The sequence below is a fragment of the Lycorma delicatula genome, chromosome 5, assembly GCF_047948215.1.
Source record: "Lycorma delicatula isolate Av1 chromosome 5, ASM4794821v1, whole genome shotgun sequence".
Taxonomy (NCBI): Eukaryota; Metazoa; Arthropoda; class Insecta; order Hemiptera; family Fulgoridae; genus Lycorma; species Lycorma delicatula.
Window position 1 is genome coordinate 99,186,091 of NC_134459.1, and position 12,674 is coordinate 99,198,764.

Consider the following 12,674-nt stretch of genomic DNA (forward strand, 5'->3'; position numbering starts at 1 on the left):
AGCATTATTTGCTAGTTATGATAACCTGTTAAGATGTTAATTTTTTCTGTGGACAGAGGATAGGGGTTAGAATTATTAAGGTTGGGGTTTTCTGAAATGAGAAATAAACCATAAACTAACCTTAATAATCATTAAAAGTTGGATGCAGAGTCAGCTGCTGAAGATGACTAATGGCAATGTTTGTAAGGTGATTGATTATCAGTCATACACTTGACTAATAGCATTGAACATATGGTGTAGTCTCTCTCTACAGCGACTATATTTCTGTTTAAACATAAATTTGGATGAATGTCCTATGTGATGGTGAAAATTTATCCCTAACCTCTCTCCACAAGAGCCTTAACCCTAACCTCCACCTTAGCCCTAACCTCTCTCTACATAATGGATTGGCATCTGAACAGGTCTCAATAACTTATAATGCTGATAGTTAATTACTAGGGTGCTATAGTACTCTGTATGTACTATAGTATATTAAAGTATAAACAAAATTGAAGTTTATCAATTGCTCAGAATTACTGTCAATTTATCTTCCAATATCATAATTTAATTGTATTTCTCTAACAATAAATGCTACTCTAAAACCAGCTTTCAGAAATTTTGATGGCACTTTGTTATCTGAATGCCACATTCATTATTGTGTAATGTGGTTTTATCTGCATTATTAACTTTTATACATATTATTATCTAAATAATTATTATTTCATAAGACATGAACGTTTTCAATTTTAAGCTTAAGTTAACAAGTTATAATGGCAATTTTTGTTTTATAAAAAGGGTGAAAATAGGTGTCCAGATAGCCGACAGGTTTTTTTTTATTTAAGTTTACATAGAAACATTTAAAATGTGGTAAGTTCAACAGGCCAATTTTATACTTTTTGTGGAAAGTGAAAAATTACAAGACTTCAAGAATAGTTTAAAATAAACCAGTGCAATCCATAACGATGTTAAATGCACATGATAGACATTTATTTTATTCAAATTTCACTGATTGGGATATACTTTTCATTTCTTAAATCATTTAAGATGTTTTGTTAATGTAATACTAAAATAGCATTGAACTTTCAAATTACTATTTAACATCCACTGTATTATTATTTATCATAATAAGAAATGTAACTTTAGTTCTTCAATTAGTAAATTTTGTAGAACAGAAAATTAAATTCGACTGCATATTCAGTAATATAGCTTAAAACTTACTTCTCATTTAATAACAAAATTAACATACAATCGCAGAAATAATATATCACTTATATTTTATATTAAACAATTAAAACGTACAATTTCCATTCCAATTTCATATATATTCTGAGGTCAAAATAAATATATTTTTTACCGGTAAGAAATTAATTATTTTATAGCAATGAAAACAATTGGTACGTTTAAAATTGTAAATATGATAATCAAGCAAACATCACGATTAAACACAACTATAACTGAAATCAGAGATTGACTATCAGCTGTTTATCAGGTCTGCCATAACTGAACGTGAGAACGTCCCTTCGTCTTTAAATAAGAAATATGTGTGAAAGATCAATTGTATAATTTGGACTCATAAAATTTAAGTATGTAACTTTATTTATTCTTCGTGATTTTTTTAGCCAATGTCCATCTACTTATGTATCGTAACTTTCTTTTATCGAGCAGATATCAGTTTCAAACTCTATTTTCTCAAACTGGACATAACTTCTAATTAATATATCGTTGTATAACAAAATTTTAGCATTGTCGAACACAAACCTTTTATATTCCGCTTCTATAACATCTATCACTTAAATTGTACATCTATTTCGTTTTTAAGCATTGCAGTTACTGAACAGTTATTATTTTTTAGCATTATTATTTTCTATAGCAATGGAAAATATGCGTAGTTCATGTACATTTCAGATATAGCCATGATTTTGTGACGTCATTATAGCCTAGTTGGGTTCTGGTTGGGTTACCTCAGATCGTTGACTTACTGCCGACTTTAAGAATAGAAAATGAATTTATCGGAAATTAATTTGTCGTATTATATGTATTGATTAATATTTCAGTTCGTCAGATGTTTAATTTTGTTTAATAATTGTTCATTTGTTTCAAAAGAGGAGGTGCAGTGTTCCTTAGAAGTAAAAGACAACAGGGTGAAATGTCTCGACATGAAGGTAAGTAATGGCCTATGAATGGCTGAAATTGATGAGAAATTAGGCTGATATCTTTTCTAATGTGTAACTACATGATTTGTAATAATTCCAAATGGTAGCAGTTCATTGGGACACGTATAATTTGACGTACTCGCAAGAATGTGCAATATTAATGTTAACGTCTGTTGTGTTTAATTTTGGGTGGTTCGTTTCTGTAGTAATTCAAAACATTATATACATTTTAGAAAAGAGACAATTTAAGGATCTTCCGACCTTACCATATATAATAATAAACTTTGTTTGTTTCAGTATTGTTTGTTTACTTAGATGTTAAACTACTTCTAGCACAGTAGGTTGATCCGTAGAACTTTAACGGTAATCTTGCATTTGCATGTTGAAAGGAAGGCGTATTTACAGTTCTTATTGTTATTATATTTATTTTAATTAATTACTAAATTACGCGGGATTAAAAGAGAAGTAATTTTGTGTTTTGTGTGTTACTATTTTTAATTTAAGGTCAAATTTTATCCGATAGTTTTCATGACAGCTTGTTAAGTTTTTGGAATTAGTTACAACTTATTTCCGTTTCAAGTATATGTTTCAGTTACTGGAATAAAAATGAGCGGGATTTGGGTTTTTTCCTTGATTTCTGTTTGTATTAATTTTTCCTGACCTTACCTAACAGAAATTCTGTATATAATTTATTATTGACATCAAGCTAGGATTCCAATTTCCTTGTAGGTAAATTTAGTACAGCGTTTTTTTCTAAAATCAATTTACCAGTTTTTTTTGTTCATTTTTCTTAATGAAGTTGAAACAATTTTTATGGCCTCTTTATTTTCACTGATAATACAGTTCCTAGGTGTAGTATGGGCATGATTGTTTAATGCATTTTAATACCAGTAATCATATTTTAGAATCTTTATTGAGTTTTATAATTACTTATTTTCTGTAACAAATATAACCTAAGGAATATTAATATTTACAAAATTCATAAAGGATTTAATCAGCATGGTCTTCCATTACTATTATGATCATTCATATTTCTTACTAATTCATTTTAGTAATAAATATCCTTTTTTAATTGAGAATTTTTGCGTAGTACTACTACGGTTACACATATGTTGATACTTAGCATTTATTATATATTAATAATTATGGATAATTTTGCTAGTTAATAAAGTTAAGTTAAAAAAAATTCTTAATAATTCTATTTACAATTCATGTTTTCCTATACAATATTAATATTTTGTGTATATATAAGTTTCACAAATAAAATAAGGCAAATAAATGCTAATGTAAACTGTTTCTAAAATAAATGTATTAATATTACATAATTAAATAAGTAGAACTGTTATTCTTTGAAATCACATAAAACTGTTAAATACTAGGAATTTATGCATATCTGGAGAACAATAATTTTTACCAATGAAGTGACTATCTCTACAGTGTAAAATACCACTTTTGAAAATTAATGTTAATTTAAAATTAACCTTTTTCTACATTTCTCTAATTAAGGTAGTTAGAAATCTTGATCAGAATCACAACATTGTACTGTTTGCTTGTCTGTAAAGCAGTGTCAGTAATATCTTTGTAACCAAGATCTTTCATGTAATTGATTTATTGTTTATGTACATTTACATAAACATTTTAAATGTTTTTCTATTTATTGATTGTTATTAATGTAGTTATTATTTCTTTGCAGTCAATAGGCATATTTTATTATTATGAAGCTCACCTAATTAAAAGAACAAATATTCTTTGATATTTTTATATCTGAATTCTATAATCTCTATTTTAGCCCATATATGCATACATAATTTTTGCAAATGTAAATCATAGTTCCAGTTAGAAATAATGTTAGAAATGAATTTTAAGTACCTTTAGTATGAGTGTAGTTAAGGTCTGAATGTAAATGTTAAATAATGTTTACTATATAAGTGTTTATATTTATTTTGTTCAGTGAGTTACATGTGAATTATCATACTAATTATCAAAGGTTTTCTTTAAATATTTAAAACTCAGATTACTGTTAATAATTTATCTGTATTACAAATATACTATCAATATGCTGTTTTGAAGTTTTATATTTTAAATAAGTTTTAAAATATCTATTTCCTAAAGATTCCTATTTATGACTAAATAAATCTGCCTACCATCCAGATGTATTTATGACTTTATGATTTAACTTTGTGGGTGTGTGTGGTCAGTTGGTCTAGTAGCCAATATTTTAGCTTTATATCCAATGGTACTGGGTTCAATCCGATTTGAAGGTGTGTATATTTTTTTTACTTTTTATATCAAAATAATAAGTAGTTTATATATGGGATATATAACTACTCATTCTTTTTTATATTTATATATATATTTTACAAAAACTGTATATCTTTTTTATTAAACATTTCTATAAATAATTTATATTACCAAAATGCAATATATGTTATTTTACATAATATATACATACTCATTTCTGCAGTTACATTAACCTCAAAAAAAATTAGATAAAATTCAGTAATAGTAGAAAAAATTATATTTACTCTATATATAATATTTAATAATCACTTATAATAATATCAAATAGAAACTTTCTTAAAGCCATTTTTAAGGTAATGGAAAAAGTAATAAAATAATATTTATTATTAGTAATCTTCTTCCGCCATCGTAGAGTAGGCATTAGCATCTCATCCGATTTCAAAAAGCTAGTTAGTATTAACGCCACCGCAGCTACAGCTTTATTTAAAAACAAAGTAGTCAATCGGATTTCAGTGGAAAATGGGCCGATATAGAGTTTAACATAGATTCAAAACAGTCTCTTTATTAATTTTAATAAATGGTTATTTATATATTTATTTATTTTATAAATATAATTTAACCAACTTAACTTACGCTCGCTTCACTCGCTAACCTTGACTAATTAACAGGAGTGTTTTGATTATTTAAATAATAAATAATTGCAATAATAACTGAATTTATTAAATAAATGCTCAAAAAATTACGGTGTTAATTAGTCAAGGTTAGCGAGCGTAGGTTAAGTTTGGTTAAATTATATTTATAAAATAAATAAATATAAATAACCATTTATTAAAATTAATAGACTGTTCATTTTCCACCGAAATCCAATTGACTACTTTGTTCTTAAATAAAGCTGTAGCTGCGGTGGCGTTAATACGTAAGTACCGCTAGTTTGTAACATTTTTATACATGTACTAGCTGTGTTAGGATTTATAACAATCATTAAAAATTTTAAATCGTGTTATTTTTGTTCATTTATATTATTCATTTCATATTATATTTTTAAAAATTCTATTCTGCCGATATTTGTTGTGCCTTCCTATATTAAGTTTTTCTTGAGGTCCATAACTGAAAGCAGCCTTTGGAATATAGTCACTTTCTATGTATATTCCCTCACCCTCCTTTTACACACTAGCACTTTATCAGCTATTGAACATACTGTATCTTCTGCATATATTTATTAATAATAATAGTAATAAGCAAATCCAATTGAGAGAATCTTTTGACCATTTATAGAAATTTCATTTCAGTTGCTGTAATTTTATTACTGTCAGTTATTCTTCCATGGTTTTCAACCGTATAATAATAGGCTTATAAAACTCAATCTTAATTTTCAGTGTTTGTTTTTTGAGATTCTTTGTACAGTTCTATGTAACCCAATATTTATTTATTTATTTTTTTATTTAAGTACCAAGATTCACTGCAGTCCATGGGCCACAATTATATATTTGTATTTAAAGATTCTTACTTTTTCTAGATAGAAATCACCTGTTGCATTCTTAAACATACTAGATAACAACTACAAAACCATCAATTTGGTTTGGGTAGGGAAATCAATGTTTTAATCTTAACTATTAAGTGATGAAGTTAAGATGCAGATCATACAGCATTTGTAGTCACTATTATGTCCCTGATGATCAGTACCACTCCATTTCCTTGTCAAACCAAAGGAAGGTTCTGTGTGTGTGTGTGTGTGTGTGTGTGTGTGTGTGTGTGTGTGTGTGTGTGTCAAAGTTAAGGAATAAACTGCAGCCTTGATGAGCATCAATCAAAATCAATGCACCTAAGCTTAAGTCCTTACAAAAATTGAGAGTGCATTGGACATCTGTGATCTGCCACAATTTTGTCTAGTTGACTCTGTAAAATGTCTTTATATAATCAATAAAGGATATGTATGTGTATTCTAAATTGAATTCCATTTGTGTTTTCATTATTTCTGAAAATGAAAAACATTGTCAAATATGATCTCCCTTTTCTAGATCCTTAATTGAACTTCTAACAATTCATCAGAAATGTTATTGTAATAGTATTGATAAGTAACATTGCCATTTATTATAATAATGTTCTTTTTGAAAAATAATTTTCCTGGTTATAAATCTGTTATGAATTCATCATTAGAATTGAAAAAAAAATGTCTTACTATTAATATTATTTATAGCAACTAATATATATGCATAAAAAATATTTTAATTTTATTTTGTTCACTCCCTGGTACATATTGTCAACTTTTTTTTGTTATTCCAGATGTTCCCTAATATCTATTGAGCATTGCCCACAAATAAGTGTGGACCATTATTTATACAGCGAGTGCATAACCTGTAGTATAGATTCAATTACCATATACAATTACCACTCCAGTGTATTTTGTTAATTAGGACCAAACAGAAATGGGCTTTCAGATGTTACAAGTATAGTTGGGCCTTAAACTGAAAACCTTCCTTATCCTCTATACCAATTTGACTTAGCATCAGCAAAAAATAAGTTCATTGTGTGAAATGGGAGCCATAAATATTTTAGTTCATATTTTAAAATAATAATATTGTCATTGTTACACAATTGTAACCGTATTACAGTTAGTTTTTGTCAAATACTATAAAAAAAAATTAAAAAAAACTAGATTGTCATAGGCAGATATAAACATTGTTTATTTTATAAAATTCACTGCTTTCCATTTTAATAAGAACTATTACAATTCTGCTTCATCGATTGCCTCTTTCTATTAATAAATAGATTTAGCAAATTACATACTTGTAGCAGAATATTGTTAAAATTAACTTTTTTCAATAATCTTTAAGTTCTTTTGTACAGATCTCTGTTTCTTTGGAATTGATTTAAAAGTAAAAATACAAAAATGTATGTTCATTATCTTAGTCACCAAATAAAAGTTCATTACAATCAATGACGTCGTTAAAATGGAGTTTTTATTTTCTTATTTTTTATAAATATTCATTTGAATAAGGTGATATCTGAGAAAACTCATAAAGTAAAATAATTAATCAGTGGAAACATTTAATTTTGTTTTTTCTTCTCATAAAGTAATAGTTTATGTAAGGATATTGCCCTGTTTGTTTCTTCCTCTTATATTTATTATTTGCAGATTATTTACGTATTAATTAATCAATTGACTTCTGGCAAAGGAGTAAATTCTTTATGATACAGGATAATAACATAATAATAGGAATGAAGATTATTGTACAAACATATTTTTTTTGAAGTCAGGATTTATTCTTTTACTTTCAAAAAAAGGTCAATTTTTGTGCACAATTTTAGTTCTGGATGACTTATACTGAACTTGATGACTTATATCATTTCTTATACTGAACCTAGTATGTAAAAACAAACATGGTTAGTTAAATTCTGACTATGAGTTGGACTATGGTTCATTTGCGAAAAGCCTTCAGATTTTTTCATTAATCTTCATAGTATTTGAAGTTTTGTGGTTTTTAGAGATTGCTATAGATATTGTCTCAATATTAACTGGTTTTTTTTTTCAGTATAATCTTATAAACTTCCATGTATTTTTTTATATTTATCAGTAAATCAAAAATACATAGAACATTTAAAATAATAAAATATAAATTTTGATTAAAAAAAGGAAAGAAAAAAGCAGTTAATTGGATAACACACAGGACAAAAATATTATTATAGTGAAATGTTCATATCTATGAATGAAAACAAAAAGAGAATTGTTGGCTGTTATGTGCTCACTCTTGGCAACATATCAGAATTTTCATAGCCCTGTTTATTGCTTTCCTATAAGTTACATTGTATGTGGGTTAAATTACATAGTTATTGTCTTTTTCTTTTTTTTTTGTAAAAATATGTATTTTGAGATGGTACTGCATCAGGAGATGTTGGAGCATATGGTTTTGTCCATCCAACTTGATAATAGTAAGTCATTGCTGTTAACCTCAATTAGCTGGGTATCACTGCTAATTGAGGTAGTATATGCCAGTACTACTACTGGTAGTAGTAGTAGTTAGTAGTAGTAGCAGCAGCAGCGGCAGCATATTTACATCATGTTATGAGTAATTATATCTTTAATTGGAATTTGTTCTTTACTTATAGATATATTATGACATTTAAAGTTAAAAAAATGTATCAGTGGTTATCTTTGTTGCAATTGTTAAGAGTAAATAATAAAAAATAAATAAACTGTTAAAAAATTAAACTGTAGTTCTATCACTTTGATCAGTTTTCTTTGGTAGGTTACTCACTTTCGTTGTGAAATAATCTTCCACTCTGTTTTCCAGTTTATAACATTCTATTAAGGGGCAAAGGGACTTAAATGCTATTTTCTTTTTAAAAAAAAGAAAAGAAATCTTTGTGTTACTTGGTAAATTATGACTTTTAATTGGATTAAGTAATAACACTTTTCCTGTAAATTCCTGTTTTATGTGCTTTCAACTACTTCATTGCCGTTTTTGTTGAATCAAGCACTTCTTGGGCTAAAGGAACATAATTTGCTTTATTGTCATCATTACCAATACTTTTTTCTTTGGCTTTACATCCTCTGTTATTTCTTGAAATTATTATTGTTTATATCCATTAATTAAACTTTTTAAAATCTTTGCTAGCAGACCACAAATTTATAATTATTAATTTTGTGCCCTAATATTTCCTCTTCAAAAAGCAGTTTCTAAGCATATTTTCCTAGCAGTTTTTTACTTCATCCTTCTAAAATTCTGTAAAAATAAATTTTCTAAGAAATTACATGAAAAATATGTTCAGACTTAAATTACCCATGAATCTGTGGCATAGCCTAAGAGTGCAATATTAAAGTGTAATTGAGAAAAAACTTTTCAATTATTAAGGAATGATCTCACCCTTTCCTAAAGTTGTAGGACATGCATATTATCAATCTTCTATAAATATTCATTCAGATTCCTTCTATAGATTTTAATAGCCAGTAGTAGATTTACATTGTTTTCTTGAAGTAAATTAAATTTACAGAGATAGAATTCTGTTTTAGACGGTATTGTTTAATCTTCATTCTGTTATCAGCCAGATTCTATTGTAATATTCATCATTTTTATTTGTAAGAATTAAAATGTTAGTAAAATAAATAAAGGAAAGTCTGCCATGTATAATTAATTTAATTATGTATAAAATAATGAGCAGTATTAATTATTATAATTTATTAATTATTTGTTAAAAATTTATTGTGGTGTATGTGTTTAAGTTATTGCAAATTACATGTAATAGTAGATTGTTTTGTCAAAGTAAATCCCTGTCTTCTTTGTTTCATTTGTACATTCTCCTAGCTGTAATTTAATTATTATCATTATGAAAATAGAGTATATTATTACACAGTTTAAATATAATTATGAGTAAAAATGTAGTTATCAGTTATTTATGACAAAGTAGGTAAGCTTCTAAGAGGTAACCTCAACACTGTTGAGGTTACCCTAGTTTGTGTATATACAGTAAAAATTAAACAGTATGTCATGTTTTTGACCAGGGAGTAGATAGATTATAAAATAGATAAGTATACTGACTATACTGCATTAGTCAAAAATAAATAGATAGCAAAATAAATACTATAAACTAATATTATTAAAATGTGAATTTCTGTTTTGTAAGTAATTGATCAAGACTTATTTACCACTTAAGACTTTCTTCATATGAAGTTTTTATAAATAAATGAAAAATTATATATATATATATATATATATATTTATACTTGAAAAATAAAAATACAATTACCATTTAAAAAATATTACTTCTGGTGTTTATTAAAGTTTGTTCTTTGTAAATTTAAAAAAAGAGAAGAAAAACTAATTTTTTGTCATCTTCAAAAAAGTATGAAATTCAGTCAATTTGTAGAAATTAAAAAAAATCAGTTTGAAAAAATTGGGTAAATTAATATTTTACCCATGAATATTTTCACATTCCATTGAATCCTAATTCACTCTCAGAAACAGATTCTTTACATTAACCTTTTGCATCGTTTTCTTATTTTTATCAAGAGGTAAGTTTTTCACATGTACATTTCTTAAAAGTAGCAGCTTTTTCCCCATACCGGTAGAATTCTTTTTGTATGCCTATCAGTATATTAAATAAAATTAAAGTATAAACAAAATAAATTAAAACTAATATGGTTTCATTCATGCATTATCCTTAAACCAGTCATTTGACTGGTTTGATGCAGCTCTCCCAAGATTCCCTATCTATTGCCAGTAGTTCCATTTCAGTATACCCCCTACATCCTACATCTCTAATAATTTGTTTTGCATTTCCAAACATTGCTTGCCTGCACAATTTTTCCCATATCCAATATTAAAGCGACTATTTCATGATGCCTTAATATGTGACGTATAAGTCTCTCCCTTCTTTTAACTATATTTTTCCAAATGTTTCTTTCTTCTTCGATTTGTTGCAATACTCTTCATTTGTGTCACTTTATCCACCCATCTGATTTTTAACATTCTCCTACAGCACCACATTTCAAAAGCTTCTATTTTTTCTTCTGAGGTTAGCAGTAACTCTTTTTAGCATTAATTAAAAATGAAGCTTTCCACATGTTCGAAGTAAAATAGATAGTAACAAGCCTTTGGTACTATATGTAGCAATATTAAAATTATGCAATCATGAATATTTTTTTTGTATTTATTAACAGGAAAGACATATTAGTTTCCACATTTATAATTGTTTGTATAATTATTAAAAATGTGTTTTTATCATTTGATAGTTTTTGCAATCTAAAATTATGCAGTTTTCTATAAATAAATTTTAGATAGATCTTTCTTGATGTTGTGTAAAAACATCGTAATATATTGATTTTCATAAACAGATTAACACCTACATGGTTATATTGAAACCACCTTTCTTTTATACTTTATATTAAGTAAATTAGCATTAACAATGTATTTGAAAAATATTCATTACATCATTTTGTAAGTGAAGATATTTAATTTCTTCATATACTTCTAACATAGATTTTAATTAAATGAAATTGAGATCCATAATGAAATAACATGCTGTTTGCAAAGATCTCACTTCATACTAACAAAGAGGCAGAAATAATATAATGAAAATGTTATGCTGGTGAAAATAAAGCATAAATTCTTGGGCTGCAAATTATACAGCAAAACTTTTTTTTTTTTTACTGAAAAATAAAAAAGGGTCCCAGGACTATGTATAAAATAATTTCTGAGAAAATTGCTGAAAATCATAAAAAAATAGTTTTAGGAATTTTTTTTTTTATTTAACGTAAATCTAATGAATTTTTAATTTCCAATGAATTTTATTCCGATAAAATTTTTTGTATAAAGTGAACTGTATCCAACAAATTTAAATCAAAGCAAAAACTTTTTTTTTAAATATTGCAACAAAATTAATGTTAAGGAAATAAAATTAACAAAAATAAATAAACAAGATTGAAAAATGAATAAATGGCCATTTTAAGTTCAAATGTCAGCTTTTTAAGTTTTGTGTATTGTGTTTAGATAATTTTATAAGTTTGTAGAAGTATATAAAGTACAGTCAAGCTTAAGTGTAAACAGCCTTTTCAATCTTTTAATGAAGAATATGCAGACATAATTTTAGTTCATGCATTTTATTATGAAAGTGCATTAGCTGCTGCATATCATGAATATTAAAAAAAATTGTTGTAATGGAATGATTCCAAGCCCCTAAAACCTGTCAATCAGAATTTTTGTGTTTTAAATACAAATGTTTCATTTTTATCAGCTTCATATTATGTTGATTGCCAAGAACTGCATCATATGTCAATAAATACAAAAGCACGATCCTCATTATATTCAATGTAATCCTCCAGGGCCAAGATGAATTTCACATCGCACTGATTTGTTGCAGTGAAGTATGTTCTTGTTTTATGAATTTAGATTGGTAGAAGATTTTGTATGCCCATAATAATAGTTAATGAATAAATATTTTCTTACTAAAACCTTATGCACAAAATACTTTTGAAAAAAATATTGAAGAAAAACAAAAAACTTTAATTGCAAAAGTAATTCAATAGGTATATAGTATTCTGATTTAGATTTGTTATATGTGTATGACATGTTAATGCTAATTGAAGAAATTGCTGAATATAGAGATACATCTTTTAATATGATGATAATGAACCATAGTACATCATGTTTCATGAGCAGATGCTGTAGATTAAATTGATATTATGAACTATATAATAACAATCTAGATTATGAACTCTTACTATATTTAACTGGTAAACATATTTTTAACAATCACAAAGACTATTATAATTGTTTAATAAATGTTGAATGAAATATATATTGT

At 26.4% G+C, this 12,674-nt stretch overlaps 2 protein-coding genes across 7 annotated transcripts in view; one reads left to right on the plus strand and one right to left on the minus strand.

Annotated features, from left to right (window-relative positions):
* LOC142325241 (nonsense-mediated mRNA decay factor SMG8) overlaps positions 1–1,431 on the minus strand; it is a 73,440-nt gene extending 72,009 nt beyond the window's left edge. For 2 of the 4 annotated variants that reach the window (XM_075366731.1, XM_075366728.1), the window contains exons 1-2: positions 1,198–1,431; positions 121–264 (exon numbers count right to left, since the gene is read on the minus strand). The gene's annotated coding sequence lies outside the window, so the exon portion shown is untranslated. The remainder of the gene's footprint in view (positions 1–120; positions 265–1,197) is intronic. The other 2 variants (XM_075366729.1, XM_075366727.1) reach the window with 2 other exon arrangements.
* Positions 1,432–1,897: 466 nt separating this feature from the next.
* Positions 1,898–12,674, plus strand: part of LOC142325243 (E3 ubiquitin-protein ligase KCMF1-like) — a 61,648-nt gene continuing 50,871 nt past the window's right edge. For 2 of the 3 annotated variants that reach the window (XM_075366734.1, XM_075366735.1), the window contains exon 1: positions 1,899–2,141. In XM_075366734.1, coding sequence (XP_075222849.1) covers positions 2,126–2,141 — 16 coding nt within the window. In that variant the 5' untranslated portion in view covers positions 1,899–2,125. Of the gene's footprint in view, positions 2,142–12,674 lie in introns of all 3 variants that reach the window. The other variant, XM_075366736.1, reaches the window with a different exon arrangement.